This window comes from Camelina sativa, chromosome 4 (assembly GCF_000633955.1).
Source record: "Camelina sativa cultivar DH55 chromosome 4, Cs, whole genome shotgun sequence".
Lineage (NCBI taxonomy): Eukaryota > Viridiplantae > Streptophyta > Magnoliopsida > Brassicales > Brassicaceae > Camelina > Camelina sativa.
This window is the reverse complement of record NC_025688.1, coordinates 14,903,848-14,925,628: the sequence shown is the minus strand read 5'-3', so window position 1 is coordinate 14,925,628 and position 21,781 is coordinate 14,903,848. Positions and strand designations below refer to the sequence as shown.

The window sequence follows — 21,781 nt, the reverse complement described above, 5'->3', positions numbered from 1 at the left end:
GGCTACATTCCAGCAAACCGCCTATTCCGCTACGAAGAACGTCTCAAATCCAACTCTGTTTACAGGCTATCAAATCCCACAATCCCACAATCTCTTGGATTCACCAAATAAATTTCGGAAGCAAACTCTCCAGATAAGATTGCGTACATGTCGTCGTCTTTTGGTACTCTGAATAATTTGATGCTGCATGCAATACATTGTGAAGCAAGATTTTGGAACAGAAGTGTGTTCTTAACGGTTCGGCTTCTGTGAAACGTTGCGGATTATGAACTCAACATGGACAAAAACTAGATCAAAAGAAGCATCTTCTCTGTTCAAAAGAAGCATCTTCTCTGTTCTCCTGCAGATGGTAACAATGTCACTTTTCAAAATAATGTATTTGTTGGTTTTGTAACTGTGTGGGATTTGATAGCTTAATGTTGCTTTTGTTTTTTACTGAGAATACAGTTGCATTAGCTTCTGATTCTAACCCAAATATTACTCAATTTTATTGTAAGGCAAGGATATAATAAGATTGTCTCACTATGTTTGTTTTCAATTTCTGGTTTACAAAACTTTCTTACGTAAAGAGCGAGAGCAGGGGATGACTCCGAACGAAGTCAGAGAAAATAAAGTAAAAAACCTTGATGTTTTACTATTGATCTACATTGACAGATTTTAAAGAACTTTTGGAGTTTGTATCCTAAGAAAATCATATGTTTGAAGTAACTTCTCTACAAATCTCAAATTTCAGATCTTGAGTAGTGATGATGGAAAGACATATATTTACAGATGGTTAGATTCAAGAACACGTTCATAGGATTTTTTTTTTTTTTTTCAAGTATGAAACTATGTTCCACTTCAAAGTTAAAATGGTCCGACTTATATCTAGAACATGGTTCAATAAGCATACTCAAATCAGCTCTGACACCTCAAAGAAGCTCCAGGTTTGATGACGGTAAGGACTCAGAAATTAAAAGGAAAGGTGATGAACTATATTTTGAGATTAGGCTTTCTCATGTACTCATTTGGCTGCTATTTTTATGCTTTTGAATTTGATCACACATTACTATTCAGGGTTTGTATAGGATGTTGCAAGAGAATTTTCTAGACAAAAAAAAAATTGGAGTTAACGAAAAAGTCCCTCTATCTAACCTATTTAAGTTCTTTTGATTACACTTTTGTTTGTTGTGGCTGAATATCATCATGTCGCCATAAGCTAGATAGAGGGACTTTCGTTCCTGTGTTTAAGTTGCACCAGCTTCATAGTGTGAAGCTCCAGATGTATATTATTTGAAAACCATAAACAATAACAAGTTTTGCAACGCTTAAACTTAGCTCTTATTTGACAAGCTACATGTAGGACCAATATGTACCCGTTGATTAAACTGTTTTTTAGGCAAAAAGATCTCTAATTACTGTTGTTTTAAAATCATATTTGATAAACTCTAATACGTTCATTTCTCTAAAACTCCTTTCCACAAAGTCTTTTTTTATTATATGTATAGATCTCTAATTTGAATATGTATTTGACCGTTGCTTAACTGAACGTGGAAAGGACTATGAGGATGGATGTTAATATGCAGCAAAACTTGTGTCCACTCCAATATATGGTTCTATTTTTCAGCTCTAATTAGAATATATATGTTATATGTTTCCACTGTCTTCATTGTATGTTTAAATCTCAAACGTCTTCTAACTTCAATTGACGTACGTGCAGCAGATGGCAGTGGCAGTGGCAAGAGTAGTTCGGATCATAACCAGTAACCAGCTCATACAATACAACTTAAGTGGTCTGCATACGAAATATCTACACAAGTTGATCATGAGATGTAAGTGGCCCTTTACTCAGTTTTTAATAAATCTTTTATGTTCTTCTTCAAGTACAGTTTTAAAGAGTAAAATAGAATCTACTCCAATTTCTTGAATCAAAGTTCATTTTAACAACTTGGTTTAAGTATAATGGTCATTAGTCTCAGGTATATCTTTACCGATACTTTATAATTTTTTTATCTTGGAAACAACTTAAAAAGGTAGCAAACCCAAAATTGAAAACATTGAACCGATTTTGGAACGTAGGAAAGAAAAATATTATTCTACTTTAAAAAGATAACTATGTTTTCCTCAAATTTTTTTTTAAGCTTAGAGTTTGGTTTATAGTTACATCTAATAATTTCTATGAACTCCTTATGTTCCATAGATTGTTGGAAACATAGATATGATACCAGTACCACTTAACTGAAGAAATGTGTTTAGAGATTTTGAAAATGCTTAAGATTCAATGACAATTATTTGCTCATCATCAAACTGCACAATTAGCGGAGACGATATGTGAAAGAGGCTGAGAGCCAAAGTATATGGACCACAAAGCCATGGAAATATGCGATAGTTTAAGTTCATTATTTTTAACTAAAATTTTTGTTTAGTAAGGTAACTAATGCATTCCAAAATCAATTTGTAAAACTTATCAAAATATTGCTCATATCTAATAAAATATAAACAGCGCGTAGCGCGGTACTAAAATCCCCTAGTTACGATAAAATTGATGTATGTACAAAGAATCAACTAAACATTCAATTAATATGATGTACATGAAAACAAGCTTACCTTAAGTTGGAATCGTATTGTGCATTTAAATCGCTTTATTTTGGATAGTTAATATGAATTCAAATATAATTCGTAAATATTTTTTTGTAGATGATTCAATCATACTATTGAACAATGTAAGTTTTTGGTATTTTGAAATTCATATATGGTTAGCCAAAAAAATAGACAATTTAACCGCAATCATCGATTTTTTTTTTTGGTTTTTCATAAATTAAAATTGTTGATTTTGTATAGTTTTTATTTGGTGGAAGTGATTGAAACAACAACTATGATGGATACACACTATCTACTAATCTACTCAAAAACCGATCTTCAATCGCTCGATTTTAGATGGTTAAAGATTCAGACGGTTCGACCGCACCGCTGCACAGACAAACCAAAAGGCGAACCGGTTTGTAAACCGCAGTGTAAATAAAAAATGCCCTTTTATCTCCCATTTTACCTTTTCGATTTAATGATTATATTTTTTTCCCCTGGCTTTGGCTTTCTCATACTTCCCCCACATACAGAGAACACAAAGACGACTCTTTTGGTTCTTCTTCTACTCTCTCTATCTTGTGCCCTACACCAGTTTTCTCCGCCGATCATCCACCGTACTTCGCTGCCGTAATCTCCGACGAAACGCCTCATGTTGACTGTAATTTAATTTCCGGTTTGGTTTAACTATCTTTACGCATTTGCTGGGGCTTTTATAACACACACACACACACGCGCGCGCGGAGATACATGAAGATAAAATTAGGGGTTTTGAGCTGAATCGTTAGATGGGTCAGAAGAAGAAAACCCACGCGTCTCGCACCAAACAATCTCTGTCGTCTGCGGCGGCGACGGTGACTGTCGCAGAGGTTGAGCCGTCTGAGATTTCCGCTTGTAGCTTTTATGAGAGGGGTTTTCCCGGACCGGATGCTAATGTGGAGCCGTTGGATTCACCTGTCGTCAAGCTGGAATGCGAGAAGGCACTCAAGTCGTTCGGGCGTGGGAGCTACAACAAGGCGATTCGTCTTATTAAGGATTCCTGCTCTCGCCATCAAGACTCTGCCCTAGCCCACCGTGTTCAGGGTACTTTGTGCGTCAAGGTTGCTGCCGTCTACGAAGACCTAGCTACCAAAAAGAAGTATCTTCGGAATGCTATTGAATCTGCTAGAAAGGCTGTGGAGCTCTCTCCCAGCTCGATTGAGTATGGGCATTTTTATGCCAACTTGCTTTATGAGGCTGCCAACGATGGGAGAGAGTATGATGAGGTCGTCCAAGAGTGCCACCGTGCTCTCTCCATTGAATATCCTATTGATCCTGCGAAAGGGAGTCTTCAGGATGAGACTCAGCTGAAGATATTGACACCTGAGGCTCGTATTGCACATGTCCAGGATGAGCTCAGGTCTCTGATACAGAAGTCTAACATTGGCTCGTTGTCCACTTGGATGAGTAACCTGGGCAACGGTGAAGACAAGTTTCGGTTGATTCCCATCAGGAGAATGGCTGAGGATCCTATTGAGAGTAACTTGGTTCAGACCAGGAGGCCTAACGAGATTAAAAAAGCTACCAAGAGTCGTGAAGAGTTAAGGAAGGAGGTTGAAGTGAGGGTAGCTGCAGCTAGGTTGATACAGCAGAACTCAGAGTCTTCCCTGTCGGAGAATGTTGAAAATGTTGACAACAAGGGATCAGATTCAACATTAGGCGCGGGGCAGAGACACGGGGAGAGGAGAAAGCATGGAAATGCGAGGAAAAACAGCTCCACAGTGGACAGAAGGGATCGGGTTAGGTCGTACTGGGATTCTATGAGCAAAGAAATGAAGAAAGAGTTGCTTAGAGTTAAGGTTAGTGATCTTAAGAGTCACTTTAGTGCTTCAAAGGATGGGCAAGCAAATGAGATTATAAGTGAGGCACTGTCCTTTTGTGGGGGCAATAAGACTTGGAGGTTCTGGCCTTGCTGCCAGTGCAGTGAGATGTTCATGAGTTCTGAAGCTCATATGCAGCATATTGTGCAGGTGCACATGTGTAATGTCAGGCCTAAGATGCAAATGGTTCTGCCTCAGAGTGTCGACACTGATAGGATTGATGTACTTCTTAGTTCCCCATGGAAACCATTGGATCTCTCTGCTGCAATGAAATTGCTTCGCAGTCAGCAGAAAATCCAAAACTCTGAGTTTAATAACTTTCACTCTGGCGATAATATCGAAGATGGTGACGACTGCTTCGAGGATGCATGGAATGATACTTCACCAGAGAAGGAAAGCCTTGGAGATGCTTGCAACGGTTGTGATGAGAAGGAATCTGAAGAGGTTAAGCTGTCAATTGCATTTCCTCCTCCTGATGGATGGCCATTATCTGATGATCCTGAACGTGCAAAGCTCCTTGGGAAAATACGTGCAGCCTTTGAGCAACTTATCAGACAAAACTATTTGGCTTCTAGCCATCTTGATAAGGTGATACAGTTTACGTTGGATAAACTCCAGAATATACCCGCAGTTTCGCAATTCGTAAATCGTAGCTTGAATCAGTCACCCATATGCATCTGCTTTTTGGGAGCTTCCCAACTCAGGAACATTCTGAAATTCCTGCAGGACTTGTCTCAGCCTTGTGGATTGAGTCGATATTCTGAACAAAGTAATCCCATTAATTTTGGCGACCTTGGTCGTGAAGTTACAGAGGAGATTCTTTTTGATGCTGAAGATTCATGTCTTCTTCTGGATGAAAAATTGCTTGGCACTGAGAGCATCCAAGAGAAATTTATGGGCTCAGCATTGCATAATGTAGTAATAGCAAGTTCTGTAGATATTGCTAATGGCAATAATGTGTCTTCTAGTGTGGATGGATTTCTTTCATGGATCTTCACCGGACCCTCTAGCGAGGAACAAATTGTGTCATGGATACGCACAAAGGAAGACAAAACAAACCAAGGGCAGGAGATCATGCAGATCCTTGAAAAAGATTTCAGTCACTTGGAGAACCTTTGCGAGAGAAAATGCGAACACTTAAACTACGAGGGAGCACTGCAAACTGTTGAGGACCTTTGTCTTGAAGAAGGCCGGAAGAGGGAGATTTCAGCAGAGTTTACCCATGAAAGCTTTGAAACTGTTCTGAGGAAACGAAGAGAAGAGCTAAATGAGAGTGACCATGAGTTGGTGTTTATCAGTAGTAGGTTTGAATTAGATGCTATAACAAACGTTTTGAAAGATGCAGAATCTCTTAACCACAATCAATTTGGATATGAAGAATCATATGGCTGCGTGAGTTCTCAGCTACGTGATCTAGAATCTGGTGAAACTGATGAATGGGGGATGAAGGATTCCTTACATGAGGCTGATAGTTTCATAGAGACTGCGATCCAGAAACAAAAAGAACATTTGTCCGCAGAGGTAACCTTTTCTATCTTTATGCCACACGGCTCCGATAACTAATAACTGCCTTTCTGCTTTGAAAATACTGTGTACGTTTGCTATCTCAGCTTAGCAGAATCGACGCGCAAATGATGCGAATTGTCACGGGGATGCAGCAATTAGAGCTAAGACTTGGACCAGTTTCCTCCAACGATTATCAGATAGTATTGTTACCGTTGGTGAAGTCCTACATGCGGGTAAGAATCTAACCCTTAAGCCCTTGTTACGTTTTCTTCCATTGGTTGCAGTGTTCTTTCAGGTTCTAAGTGGCATTCCATCTTAATTTCTCCCTCTCTCTCTCTTCCCCCCAGGCACATTTGGAGGTGTTAGCAGAGAAAGATGCCACTGAGAAGTCTGATGCTGCAAGAGAAGCATTACTTGTTGAGCTTGCTCTTGATTCTAAGAAGGACGCTCGAGGAAGAAATGACAATTCAAAACACACGCTGGAAAAGTCCAAGGACAAGAAAAAGATTAAAGACACTAGGAAACTGAAAGATTTGAAGGTTTGAACTAATCTAATCTGTTGTCTACTTTGTAGGTATTTCTTGTATATATTTGTAACTATTTTTAATGTGTTATAGGCTACCATTGGAAATGACCATCGCTCCAATGTTGATTCAATTGAACACAGGTGAAGATCTGCTTTGTAAATTTTTTGTTGAGATGGTGTAACCTGAAAAATATTTGTTTCTGAAAATATTGGTGGTGAATGTTAATTCACTTGATAATTTCTTGTTCCAGCCTCCTTCAGGGTGCATCATCTGGTGATCATTCAGAGGCTGACGTTGTTTCTGAAGCTGTTGAAGCTTTAAAAGAACAGGACGAAGAATATAGACGCCAAATAGAGCTAGAGGAGGAGGAACGAAAACTTGAAAAATCTTTGGAGTATCAGAGAAGAATTGAGGATGAAGCCAAGGAGAAGCACATGGCAGAACAACAAAAGAATTATAGCTCTTCAGTTCCCATGAATGTTGCAAAGGCAGTGTATAATGTTTGCACAGCCACAGATTATCTAGTTGATGATTTAGATTTACAAGAACATGCAAAATCCATAAATCAGGTAACAATAGAGTTACAAGGTTGTGGAGTTGTGGTTTTTTAAATCAACACTTGAAATTAATTTCTGGGTTTTTTGCTTTACCAGGAGAAAAGGAATGGACGAGTTGATGACTTGGAAGGAGCCAGAGTGAATACAAATGGTGTTTTCCCGTCAACAAATCCTTGTGTGAAATCTGATACTGCAAAGGTGCAGGATATAAAATCCCAAAAAGGTTGGTGTTGGTCTTCGAATATGAATATATGTGTTTACTGACCTTTCTGTGGCACTCATTGTTTTCTTTGTGTTGCAGTAGTGTCTAATGGCACAGCTATGCAAGCTGGTGATCGACGCACTGGGAGGAGAGGTAGACGCCACAAAGCTTCAAATAAGTTAGTTGATGGAAAATATCAGGTCACACCTTCTGAGACAGAGAATAGTAAATCTCAGTGGTCAGGTACCGACGGGGAGAGACAATCTGAAACTCTGCGTAGCAATGGTGGTAAGTCCTTCCTTTTTTTCTTTTTTTTTTTCTCATTTTCCTTCTATGATCATTGTCGTTGGCTCGTGTTTTCAAAGCATTGATAGTTGTGATGTATAATGATCCGATATAGAGATTTTTTTTTCTTGAGCTTAATGTTTTTCTGAACTAGACAAATGAAACTGCTTTCATCTGTTGGAACTAATGAAACAGTTAGATTTGTTAAAACTGATACTTCTGTAACTAGTGTAATTTGTTTTAGCATTTATGTCAACGAGGAATGACTGTATCAACACTGATTTCTTGCAACTGTTTTTTAACATCATCCATCTTTGCATTCCAGATTTGGGAACAAAGACATTAAGACAATTACAAGCTGAAGACGATGAAGAAGAAAGGTTTCAAGCTGACCTTCAAAAGGCAGTGCGTCAAAGCCTTGGTAGTTATTCAAACATCTCTATTTACATATCATGCCTGACAGTTAACATTTTGCGATATCTTGTTAAGTGCCCATTTCATGACTATTCTCTGACTGTTATGTCATTTGTATGAAGAATGGGTTATTGTGTATACCCCTTTTCTTCATCTCAGGACACATTTTAAGTATCTGATTATTTTAGATGTCTTAAATTATTTTTCATTTTTAATTATGCAAAAGCTACTACCTTCTCTATATTTTCATCGTATTGTTCTGTGATCATTTTGTGGTGACAAAAGCCCTTATTATGAAGCATCTGACACCAGAACATTGTGTTTACCCAGATGCGTACCAAGGAGGTAGAAATATGTCGACACTTCTGGAAGTAAACAATGATGGGGGTTTATCTTATGTTACAACGGAGTCTTGGAGCCCAACCGGAGTTCCCATATTTGGCACAGGTCTTCAGAATGAAGTTGGCGAATACAATTGCTTTTTGAATGTTATCATACAGGTAACCTTTACTTTTCAAAAATGTTTGATTTCTCGGGTATTCAGTATCTATAGTGTCCAGCACAATAGATTTCTCTTTGCTGAAAACTATTTTGTTTTGTTTTGAACTTAGTCTCTATGGAATCTGGAGTTGTTTCGAGCTGAGTTCTTACGGCGTTCAACACTAGAGCACCATCACGTGGGAGATCCTTGTGTTGTCTGCTCTTTGTATGAAGTTTTTACTGCTTTAAGCGTTGCTTCGAGTGAATCACGAAAAGAACCTGTGACTCCTTCATCTCTTAGGATTGCTTTGAGTAACTTGTATCCAGATAGCAGTTTTTTCCAAGAGGTAAAGGAATTGATCTCTGGTTTTACAGAGTAAGCTTTTTGTTTTCATAAGGATCCCAAATTGGAAGTCATATGGTGTACAGGCTCAGATGAACGATGCGTCAGAAGTATTAGCTGTAATCTTCGACTGCCTTCATCGCTCGTTTGCTCAAAGCTCAAGCCTGTCTGACACAGAATCTGCTGAGAGCAACAGTACGGGTTCATGGGACTGTGCCAATCGCACATGTATTGCCCATTCTCTGTTTGGAATGGATATTTTTGAGCAACTGAATTGCTACAGCTGTGGGCTGGAGTCCAGGCATATGAAGTACACTTCCTTTTTCCATAACATCAACGCTAGTGCCCTACGCACCATGAAGGTAAAAAGAAATGCTAATTATATAAATTATTCATTAGACTTGAGTTTTCACATATTTTTAGATAACTCCCTGTTGTATTCCCCACTTTATGCCTTGTAGGTTACATACCCTGAGAATTCATTTGACGAACTTCTAAATCTTGTCGAGGTGAACCATCAACTAGCCTGTGATCCCGAAACTGGTGGGTGTGGGAAACCCAACCATATCCACCATATTCTAACCACCCCACCAAATGTTTTTACAACAGGTAAAACTTGTTGTGTTAAAATTTTGAGGAATACAAACTTTTTTCAGATCACTGATTTTTTTGTCTTGACACTAATTATTTTGGGGCTGGCAGTTTTAGGGTGGCAAAACACGTGTGAGACTGTGGAAGACATAGCAGATACTCTTGCAGCCTTGAATACAGAGATAGACATCAGCATCATGTATCGTGGTCTGGACCCTAAGAGCACATATAGCTTAGTTTCCGTGGTACGAATTCTTCTTCTTCCCTATGACATTAGCAGAAGAGTGGTTTTGAACGTAAAACCAACTGTGTTTTGTATTTTCCTCCTATGCTTTTACCCTAAAAACTTAAAGGTAACGCTGTTCTTTTGCTATTTCTGTAACTGCAGGTTTGTTATTATGGACAACATTATCATTGTTTTGCATATAGTCATGAGCACGATCAGTGGATCATGTACGATGACAAAAACGTTAAGGTAAGACCATCAATACAATGGGCTTTGCAGGCAGATACACTCATCTACATTGTCACCCATTTAATGTTATATCTTCAGGTGATCGGTAGCTGGAGTGATGTTCTTACAATGTCTGAAAGAGGACACTTGCAACCACAGGTTCTCTTCTACGAGAAACGCTAAATCAAAAAGAACCAAAAGAAAAACAGCCAAGTAGAGTTCTGTTGCTACAGTTTAGGAGATCTCGCAAGTACATACTACCAAAGAAGTAAGTACGTTTTTTTGACAATCAGAACGAAAACTCGAGAGGAAAGGATGTAATTTACTCATCTCAGTCGTTCTAAGAGAGGATGGGGAAGAAGATTTTGTCTTAAGATTAAGCAAAAGTATTTTAAGCGGAAAGGGTCTTAGAAGACCTTATGTAGTTTTCTTGGTTAAATCCTTGTCACATTAAGGATTATATGTTCATATTATTATTACATAGCCTTCTATTTCGTCGGTCATCTCTATCATCATATACTATCTTATCTTATCTTAACAACTAATTTAATTGAAGTTAAAAGTTAGGATAGAACTTGGAGAAACGCTAAACCAGTGTAATGCCTATATGTATCATCTCTTAACATTTACTAAAATTGTTAATACATTAGTAGAACTTTTAAATCTATGTATCCTTCTTCTGTTTCTCTTGATCTTTTTGATTTTTAAGTAAACACCAATCCAACTCTTAAGATTAAACCGTAAACGGTATTCTTAAAATAGGATTGTAGTACTTGGAAGATGGGTTGCAAACCGAGACTAAAGATGGAACGCCTCTTAAAAGATGATTTTTGGGATTTTGGGAATGTTCCTTGGAGAATGACGAAATTTGAGGGATGTAGGTGAACTCGCGGGTGAGAAAGCAAACAATACTAGGACTTATGTTGGTTAGGAATTGGCTTTTGGTTTGTGATTCGTGGAGGCAATCCAAGAGGCGTTCACTAGGGATATTGGTGGGATGTATGAAAACCTCATGCTACTTGCCGATCTTGGGGAGTATCTGTCACAAGTCGCAAGTTGTGCTAATAATATAGTCATGATAGTATTTAGGAGGGCGAATGGAAACTTTCAAGTAAAGATGATTAATTGATTATATAACTTGTTGAAAAATAAGAAAATAGATAAAAAAGAGGTATATTAGTAATCGTCCATATTGTATCACAATGGATATGACATAGTTCAAACTTCAAACTTCCATGCATGCTATAGATGAATAGTGACTCAGTGAGCGGCTCGAGAGTCAAAGATGTTATCCAAATGGATCTATCTGTATTATATACTAGGTAGTAATCGTGCTACAACACCGGCAAAATTGTTTACATATAAATTAAAATCTGTTTATTTTATTATATTTATTTATTATTTAATTTTTCTATTATTGCTCTATGTTTTGAGTTATTTAGTTTATATGGATTTTATTTTCCGGTTTTGGTCATACATAAATAACGCGTATGTAAATGTAGACGGAATTCAATAATTTGAGCCCAACACATCCAGTTTTGCCCCGTATCCATGACATTTTTTCGCTATATAAAGATTCTCATTTATTTAATTTGATTTTACATCTATATATATTTTATATATAGCTTTGATTTTAGAATCCTTTTCATTTTTTTTATATTTTTTGCAACACTATCCTGTCAATTTGACTATAATAAAATAACAAATCAAACCAAGAATAATATATTTTTAAAATTAACTGGAATGGGAATAGTAAAATATGTTACCACTTAAAAAAAAAATAGGTGAAGCTAAGATAAATCCGAATTATATCCGAATTATAAATGCTTAAATGACGTATTTATCCCTCTCGTTAATGAATTAATTTGCCTAATCTCCAATGGAATTGTGATGTAATTGTTTACAAAACTAATGTTAGTTTGTTAAAAACTTTTCAATTAATAGGAGGGATATATATTTTGGGTTAAAAGTCATAAAGATTTTTTAATGTATTTACTGTTTTTTTTATTTTGATGTCTTTTTTTGGTTTTGTTTTATTTCTATTCATTAACTATATTATTTATTTTAATTGATCAGCTTATCCTTTTCCAAATTATGAACAATTTTAAAACCCTTGCAATAGCTTAAATATTATGTTATGATTGACGTTTGTTTTATTGAAATTTAAATTATATTATAATTTGTACTATTTCTATTCTATAATTAAGACATATTGTTTTGTGATGTAACTAGGATGCAATACATTTATCGTGAAATTTGTGATTACAAAATGGAGTGGTAATTTTTGAGATCCTTGTAGGTCCCGGTTCGTTTTTTCTTGGCTGCTAGAATGCACTTTCGTCTATCTCTTGTTGTCTTGGTAATCATATTATTTACAGATGTTGAGCTTGTAAGAGCATCTTCAGTGGGAGTTGCTCTCATGGTTTCTCTTGTAACTGGGACCCAAAAACCTAATTAAAAACTCATTTTTCGGTCAGTTAAGAGAAGAATCAATTATGTGGGAAGGAACTTAGAGGGAGGTATTATGACATTTAAAAGGATTTGGTAAGATTTTAATATTTTAGAATTTTGAAAGATTTCAGAGATTTTTAAGAGATTTGATTGTATTTTGGATTTTTTTTTATTTTTCTTTTTAGAAAATGAAATGTGATTCTATGAGATTATATGAGATTTTATTTAGTAAACTTTGTGTGATTTTAAAATATTTTACAATACAAACGAAAGAAAGAATATATGTCGCTTATTTTGTGAAGTTGTAGGAGATGAAGACGTAAATTTGTCGAGACACCATCACACCACCACATAGCCTAAATCATGCAAGAAAGAAAAAAGAAGCTTTTAGTGAGATGAAGAACAGAGGAAGAGACTAAGTGAAGAAGATGAGCAAAAGCAAGAAGAAGAAGGTGAAGGACACTTGAGGAGAAGAAAGAACAAGGGGAGAGAGAGAGAGAGAGAGAGAGAGAGAGTTTCCAGAGTTGTCGGAGTTAGATCTGCGGAGAAAGCTTACCGAACCTGAGATGGTGGTGGTTTTTTTTTTTTCCAACCACACATTTAAAATTAAAAGAGAACTCCGAGATTGGTCGCCCAAACCGGAGGGAAAAAGTTTACAAAAGAAATTTCAGAAACTAAGGTCCTTGAAGACCGGGCTAAACAATCTGCTCTTGTGTTAGACTCACGAGGGATCCTGTCCAGAGTCAAGAAAGGGAAAGAAGATCTGAGAATAGAGAAATCCTCCAGTAAAATCGTAAAGGCTGGCCAATCGTCGGGCTTCTGCACCATCGCGATAAGCTCTGCACAATCTGTCTCAAAAGCTTGACAATCCACTCTTGCCTCCAAAATAGACTCCATGAAATCCTTTAAAATTCTATCTCAAAAGGTATGATGGTGGTGGTTTTATGACTGTCTTTTTTGTTTTGTTTTTCAATGAAATCCTTTAAAATTCTATCTCAAAAGGTATGATTGGGAGAGGAGTATTTCTTAACTAAAAAGCCAAAAAAGTCTCTTAGAATCATTCAAAATAGCATTGTAAAAGAAAGTTGTGATATTTTGAATAACAATAGATTTAACTTGGTTTTATAAACTATTGATTGAATAACAAGAGATTCTGAATTATTTTAAAGGATTTTATATAAATCTTAGTTGAATAACAAAGGATTTAATAAGATTTTTTAAAATTCTCAATTGAATAACAGAGGATTTTAAGAATAATTTAAAATCCTTTAAATGTTAGGTTCAATATCCTCCTCTTAGCAATGCAGTAGCAACGCTACATGGCGTATTATAATTCGTTGATGCGTAAACATAAATGGAATTTTTTTTTTCATTTTCTTCTTTCTTTCTTTCCCGATCCTCTCTCTTCTCTCTTGATCCAAAAGGCAAATCAATCGCCGATTCATCTGAAAACCGAAAAAAATCAAAGGATTCGAGGTGAATCGATTGATTTTTCTGGCTTAAACTGAAGGGTTGTTGGTGTATAAAACCGATGATTTTTACGGAGCTCTGTTTGATGTTCTCAATTATTATTTTTTCACAAACGATCAATGGTTGGTGTGACTTTAACGCAGATGCATCGGTTTGTAATTTGTTAGGGTTAAAAAAATTTTATCTTGTTTTGATTTCCGATGAAGCTTGTGTAGGCTTTGTTCTGTCTAATTAATTTCTCTTTGTATGGATCTTTTCTGTGATCTTGTGTAGAATTTAGGGTCTAGTGTGCCAAAAAATTGTAAGACTGGGCAAATGAAAAAGCTTTTTAATAGTAATATTGTAAGACTTGTAATAGTAATATTTCAAGTAAACATGGAATTTAAGTAAGTAATATTTGCTATATTTTTGTTCAAAAATAACTAATGTTACACACCACATAAAATCATATATATTAGATGAAAGTCTATGTTAAAAAAGGAATTCAATCAGTTTAATATAAATATTTAGTTACGTAGTATTATATAATTATTGAAAGCTTAATTCTTAAAAATGCTATTGTAGTAACATAGGCTCTGTTCCTTTTCAAGTCGTTGATCTAGCTGCGACAAAAAAAAATGAACAAGAATAGTCGCTACTGTTGTGAAGGGAAAGTCGTTGATGTTGTGAAAAAGTCATTCCTGTTGGAATAAGCTGCCGCGACGATGGCTAGAAATTCAGGTGACTGCTTTCTCTCCTCATTGACACTTTTTCTCGCTGGAGTAGACACGTTCCGTCATTGTCTTTCTCTCCTCGTAAACAAAGATAATTTAGATAATAGAAAAATTAAATATTTCATCATATTTCAAAACAAAGTATCTAGGTTTTCACTTGTCACATTATTACTCATGCCTAGATTCTCTGAGGCCTAAGACAACAAAAAAAAAAAATACATTTTCGTTGTCAAAAGTGTTTATAACTTATAACTACAATTAAATATATATTTTAATAATAAATTATAGATAATTATTACTTTTCTTTGATTTATGAAAATAAAACTTTATGTTATATACTATAATAAATATATAATATTATACAATTTTTAATCTATTTTTTTAATTAACACTTTATATCTACGAAAATACTATAATTTTTAAAAGTATATATTGTAAAATACTAATAAATAGCAATACTTAAATAAATTTTTGAAACTTAAGAAAAGGAACATTGAAAATATATAATTTACTAATATAGCAAATAATTATTTAAATTTGGGGGCCAAAAGGCCAAAAATTCTTAATATTAGGGGTCTAGGCCAAATCCTTTTTTTTTAACTTACTCATATAAATTCACTTATATCCTAAATCCTGAATAAAACTCATTACGATCACTTATAGGTTTTGGTGGTTTTCACTTACGATCGAATAAACTCATTACGACTACTCTGTTTCTCTCTCGTATACGACCGATGGCTCCTCGATCCAAGTCCTATGTTGATGATGATAATGATTTGAAGATGAAGAGAAAGGTTTTCAAGCAGAGATTTCCAGGCTTTAAGAAGAAAGCCATAGAGCTCTCTGTCCTCTGCGGCAACTCTGTTGGTTTCGTGTGTTACACTCCTGACGACAACAATCTCCATATCTGGCCAGAGCCGCAAGAGAAACCACAAGCGCTAACGCAACTGTTGGCCAAATTCAATGCGTTGAGTGATCACAAAAGAAAGAATAATGCTTGCGATCGCTACGACTTCCCTGATATCAAGGGTTTGTCGGGTGAGGATTTGAGGAGACATGTCGATAACCTTGATTCTCACCTAGTTGGAATCAAGCAACGAAAGCTAAGTATATTAAGAAGAGGAAACTCGAAGCCGAAGGAGACGGAGACGGAAGAAGATAGGGTTTCAGATCGATTAGGGTTTGGTCACGTCGACTTCGGTGGCTACCACGAAACAGCTATGGGATCTTGTGCTGCTTCCGAGGTTTATAGGGATGTTGGTGTTTCGGATTCTTCTCTGCTCGATCCTTTCACGTCCGGCAGGGATTATTTTCCGACAGATAATGATTTTGGGGTTTGTGCCAACGATGGTGCTTGGGATCATTCTTGGATGGATTTGAAATTTTCTTCAACATTGTTTCCTGCAGGCTACGATCCACTTGTGGGAGCCACTGATGAGTACCAAACATTGGTCACAATATAATTTAGGATCCTTCTGCTAAGATTACGATTCTGACGGCATGATCACTAATTCACTATTAACTAGGTTATAATTCACCTATAGTATATGTATTGTATTCACAGTGTTGATCATTATTATTAGTATCTTAACTTGTACGTTTTGCTCCAACGCAAATCCATGTTTGTCAATTTTGTTAGCTTGTATTGTATTTTCTCTTGTTTTGTTATTAAGTGCATGAATGAAATCTCTGCAATTGCTTCTTGTGATAAGGTATTTACTAACATTAAAGATATAGATGTCATAAGTATATAAGATTGAGATGATGATATGACAAGTAGTAACGTCGCAAAATATAGATACAAAAGTAGTAGTTCCATGTAAGACAACGATGCATTCTTGTGCCAGAAATTACCCAGAACATAAGTATATATTACCCATCTATATATCCCTTTTTCTCAGCTCTCTTCAACCACATGCTCCTCTGCAATCCTCTGTTTTGGTAGTCTCTTTAGTTTCACCACATGGAAACAGTAAGATGAACACAAATCAAGAAGAAAACAAAAACCGGAAAGAGAGACTCTTACTGTTTTAAGCACTCTTAACAGGAACAAGAAGTGCAGGTTTGAGGCGCTAAAGATGGGAAGTGTTTTTGAGACAAAACTGGGATGTTATTGATGGGTTGTTTGTTGCCTCTAATAGCTAAAGAAAGAAAAAACAAATCTGTGTGTATGATATTTACACGTTTTCGTCTCTGCTATTGTAACTACTATGTGTGAGAAAATCTGTACTGTAATTTTGGCTACCAAATGCCATCTTCTAAATAATCTGATCTCTGCTGACTGTTGAGCTGAGTTGAAGACTTCGCTTTCGCCTAGTCTCATTCCGTTGGTAAGGTTATCCCCAGCTAAACTTTCAAAAGCTCTCACAATCTGCAAAATAGTGTATCAAGATTAAGTTTTAAGCCAAATAAACTCAATTTCGAGGAAAGAAGAAAAGAAAATGTTTTGTACTTGTCCCATCCGAGGTCTCTTGGCAGCTGAATGGCGCACGCATGCAAGCTCCCGCTGCTTCTATCATTCTAAACATTTCAGAATCCACATAGTTTTCTCCAAGCTTGGGGTCTGCTAAAGAATCATATTCCTCGGTTTCAATGGCATGACTTATCAGAGGCCGGGCCTGAAAAGCAAATAATGCAAAATTCAAACGACTTGAGGATATTGAAGTAGAGGTATACATGTTAATGTAAGTTTAGATAGCAGTCCTACCTACCCATTCAACAAGGCTCTCCTCTCCCAGTGGTTGGGATGTATCCACAGGTTTACGTCCAGTGATTAACTCAAGCAGAACAACTCCAAAGGAGTATACATCTGATTTCTCTGTTAATTTTCCACTTCATGCATATTCAGGAGCCATATGCAAGTATCAAAGTTCTCAGTCTTTGATGAGAAAGAATACAAAGTTTTCAATGAGAAAATCAGTGAAGCCAAGAACTAGCTGATAGAGAAAGTCATAGATAAGGTTGAGAAAGACTTGATTCTCCTTGGAGCAACTGCTGTTGAAGATAAACTTCAAAATGAAGTAAACAAAACCACTGAGGATATTTTTACATGACTAATTATATGATTGATGAATTGAAATACTCAAATCTTTTCCCTTTTGATCCTTTGATTTCTTTCAGGTCCCTGATTGCATAGACAAGATTGCTCAAGCAGGAATAAAAATTTGGGTTTTGACAAAATGGAGACTGCTATCAATATTGAGTATCAATTTCTTAGTATCACCTTAATATATATTATATACTCTTTGAGTTTCTGCATACTTATTTTTACTACTGTCTTTCCACTCTATGAACCCTTTTGTGTATTCGTCTTTGACTTGTAGTTTGCTCAGACAAGACATGAAGCAGATCATAATCAACTTAGAGACCCCTGAAATCCTATCACTGGAAAAAACTGGAGAAAAAGATGCCATTACAAAGGTAGCTGAATAGTATTAGCATTAGATGAATGAATCAATGTGTCTAATTCTATCATGCAGGCATCAAAAGAAAATGCCTTGTCTCAGATAATCAATGGAAAGACTCAGTTAAAGTACTCTGGTGGGAGCTCTGATGATTTTGCTTTAATCATTGATGGAAAATCACTTGCTTACGCGTTGGATGATGATGTAAAGCACTCTTGAGCTAGCTGTTGGTTGTGCGTCTGTCATCTGTTGTCATTCATCACCAAAACAGAGAGCTCTGGTTAGATTTTGTTTTACTTATTGTTTTGTATACTTTTTCCTCTATCAAGATTTTTTCAAGAATGAAATGGCAATGCAGGTGACAAGACTAGTAAAATCTGGAAATGGTAAAACGACATTAGCAATTGGTGATGGCGCTAATGATGTTGGAATGCTTCAAGAAGCAGATATAGTGTTGGGATTAGCGGTGTGGAAGGAATGCAGGTTCAATATAGATTTGTATAACTTATTTGTGTCTTTTCGTTGTGTGTTAATTCTTTTTGTGGGCTATCCTGGTCCTTGTTCAGGCTGTAATGTCCAGCGACATAGCGATTGCTCAGTTCAGATATCTGGAGCGTTTGTTACTAGTCCATGGACACTGGTGTTACAGGCGGATCTCGACAATGGTAAATATCATCCCTACATCTTCAGATTGAGACCAGCCTTTTGTGGCATGAGTCTTTAATATAATCATTACTTTTGGTTCTAACTAGTATTCTCTTATTCACAGATTTGCTACTTCTTCTACAAGAACATTACATTCGATTTCACTCTCTTCTTATATGAAACATACACAACATTCTCATGGACACCTGCCTACAACGACTGGTTTCTATCTCTTTATATTGTCTTTTTCTCATCCCTTCATGTTATTGCTCTTGGTGTCTTCGACCAGGATGTCTCTGCACGGTATTGTCTAAAGGTAAACTTATTCATTGCATTATTACAACAAGTTTAATCTTTCTCACCGTCAAACAGTTTGTACCTAACTTCTTTCTTTTTCTTGGTTATGCAGTTTCCGCTCTTATACCAAGAAGGTGTGCAAAATGTTCTAGTCAGCTGGCGCAGGATACTTGGCTGGATGTTCAACGGATTCTACAGTGCTCATGTTTAACTTTTCCATTCCGTGAAAAAAAAAGAATATACTTTTATCAAAATTTACTTTTTTTCTTTGTAAATAAATTAAAAAACAGAAAATAAAAAAAGGAAATTGGGATTGAAGTTACTTAGAAATCTCAGATTAATAATTCTTCATATTACAAATTACAGAGTAAAATATTCTACTAAATATTTCTTTATTTGCATAATAGATTTTTTTATTTTTATCTATATATATATATATATATATGTTTTTTGGTCCACCATTATTTGTATCTAAACTAAGATCCCCAACTTTGATTCAGATTTTGTCCAGATTTTGACTATTCAGATTTTATCTTTATGAGGATAATAGATACCCAAATTATCAAGAGAGTAATGGAAAAGCTCAATTAATTGTGGTTAGTCTTTGTTTTTTTTATATAAAGTTTGATGATCAGTGGAATATATCTTTTATCAACAATAAATTTAAAACATTTAACAAAACAAATATAAAAAATGATAAATCTTGTTGAATAGTATAAAAAACCTTTAATAAAATTTATTATTATTATTATATTTTTGTTTGATAAAATTTGATGATTAGTAGAATATATCCTTTATCATAAATAAATTAAAAACCTTTAATAGAAACATATACTTATTTTTTTATGAGAAATCCGGTGGCATAGAAAAAATCATAACGGTATTTATTTGTTATTTCCTCTTTTCCGCAACTCAACTTTTCTATTCTGTGAAAAAAGGAAAATACTTTTTATCAAAAAAAAAAACAGAAAATAAAAAAGAAATTTTGGATTGAATCGTTATAAGTTCCTCCCCAAGCTACTTACAATTTACAAACTCTCGGATTTCACTTTCACTCAAGGTTTTGCTTAGAGCCAAATTAACTTTTTATTTGCGATCGTAGTGTTAGATTTGGAGTTCGAAATGTTTCTAGGAAAAGGTTCATTCGGTTTGGTGAGCCTCTTCAAGTAGAAAATACACGACAAAACTCTCCACGTCGCCGTGAAAACCTCCGATGATGAACACACCAAGTCTCTCTACAATGAGTTTCATATCTTGTCGAAATTCAAGGGATGTTCGAGAATCGTCCAATGTTATTCTGTAATATAACTAGAGATTTTAGAAATGATTACAACAATATAAAATTTCAGTTTTAAAATATAATTTAGAGTTGCGTCTATTTATCTTAACACAAATATGTATTTTACTATAATTGTCTTTGATACATTTTCACTAAAGATTAAATATATTTTATTTTTATAATTATTTTGTTAGAAAGTTACATTTACTCATTACAACCATTCATTCGATATTCTCAAAATCAATTTTTTATTATAGTTTTTTACTAATAATATAAATATTAATAACTGTTATAATAATTACAAATCTTTATCATAATTATTTACAAAATATATTATATTTATAATACATTAAACAATACTTCGGTAAGATTGCCTCGATTCAGTATGACTTTTCACTACATAATTTTTTTTGGGTTATGTCTTTTTGCCAAAATAATTTTATATTATGAACAATATTTTTTGTTTTCATTTTGATGGTTGTGTTTTTACTAATACTTTATGTTTAACATTTGTGTAGTTTTAGTACTACTTATTATTTTCTCTTTTTTTAGGATCACATACTCTTAAACTATTCTATTACTTTCAAATAAATTTATAATATATAAGCTTAAATTAAATTAAATTAAATTCTTTTTTTTTGAAATTCTTCCTCCTCGGGTCTGAGTCCTAGTTATAATATAACTGTTATATTAATCTCAATTGGTTAAAGGACACATTTTGTTTTCTTAAGTTTCATAGACATCATTTTTTTGTTTGATCCAAATCCAATTGAACAGAGCGGTTCAGTTCGCAAACCGATGATTCCGCTCACTCTGGTTAAACCATAAATACGGATGGGTTAACACTAAAATGAGTGAACCGGTCGTGTAATCCTTCTTCGGTTTAGTGATTTTTCTGCTCCATAGCGAGCGAGAGAGAGAGAGAGCAAACAACGACTCCTGTTCTACTCTCTCTATCTCTTTCCCCTTCACCAACTCTCTCCGCCGTATTGCGTTGCCGGAATCTCCGAGGCGACGCCGTCTGTAAATTAATTTCCGATTTGAACATCTTTGCGCATTTGGTGGGGAGGGCGTATACATACAATATATATATATATATATATATATATATCTGAGTATATATATTCTTCATGCCGATTAAATTAGGGGTTTTAAGCTGAATCGTGGATGGGTCAGAAGAAGAAAAGCCCGGCGCCGTTGGATTCGTCTGTGATCAAGCTAGAATGCGAGAAGGCACTCAAGTCATTCGGTCGTGGGAGCTACAACAAGGCGATTCGTCTCATCAAGGATTCCTGCTCTCGCCATCCCGACTCTGCCCTAGCCCACCGTGTTCAAGGTACTATCTACGTCAAGGTTGCTTCCGTATACGAGGATCTTGCTACCAAACACAAGCATCTCCGCAACGCAATCGAATCTGCTAGGAAAGCTGTTGAGCTCTCTCCCGATTCGATTGAGTTTGGGCATTTCTATGCCAACTTGCTTTACGACGCTGCCAACGATGGCAAGAGAGAGTACGACGAAGTTGTGCAAGAGTGCCAACGTGCTCTCTCCATCGAGAATCCTATTGATCCTGCTAAAGAGAGTCTTCAGGATGAGACTCAGCTTAAGATATTGACACCTGAGGCTCGTATTGCACATGTCCAGGATGAGCTCAGGTCTCTGATACAGAAGTCTAACATTGGTTCGTTGTCAACTTGGATGAGTAACCTGGGCAAAGGTGAAGACAAGTTTCGGTTGATTCC

At 35.7% G+C, this 21,781-nt stretch overlaps 2 protein-coding genes across 4 annotated transcripts in view; both read left to right on the top strand.

Annotated features, from left to right (window-relative positions):
• On the top strand, positions 3,070 to 10,295 carry LOC104780600. 2 transcript variants are annotated; one of them, XM_010505104.2, is made up of 15 exons: positions 3,070 to 5,942; positions 6,032 to 6,160; positions 6,275 to 6,466; positions 6,545 to 6,594; positions 6,705 to 7,023; positions 7,108 to 7,234; positions 7,316 to 7,501; positions 7,824 to 7,919; positions 8,243 to 8,412; positions 8,524 to 8,739; positions 8,822 to 9,097; positions 9,197 to 9,344; positions 9,438 to 9,571; positions 9,715 to 9,801; positions 9,880 to 10,295. In XM_010505104.2, the coding sequence occupies exons 1-15, from the start codon at positions 3,351 to 3,353 to the stop codon at positions 9,961 to 9,963; spliced, it is 4,806 nt and encodes a 1,601-aa protein (XP_010503406.1). In that variant the 5' UTR covers positions 3,070 to 3,350; the 3' UTR covers positions 9,964 to 10,295. The 2 variants fall into 2 exon arrangements, with proteins under 2 accessions (XP_010503406.1, XP_010503405.1); XM_010505103.2 differs by having other exon boundaries at positions 7,313 to 7,501.
• LOC104780601 overlaps positions 20,926 to 21,781 on the top strand; it is a 10,094-nt gene continuing 9,238 nt past the window's right edge. The window contains exon 1 of one of the 2 annotated variants that reach the window (XM_010505106.2): positions 20,926 to 21,410. In XM_010505106.2, the coding sequence (XP_010503408.1) occupies positions 21,207 to 21,410 (204 nt within the window). In that variant the 5' untranslated portion in view covers positions 20,926 to 21,206. Of the gene's footprint in view, positions 21,717 to 21,781 lie in introns of both variants that reach the window. The other variant, XM_010505105.2, reaches the window with a different exon arrangement.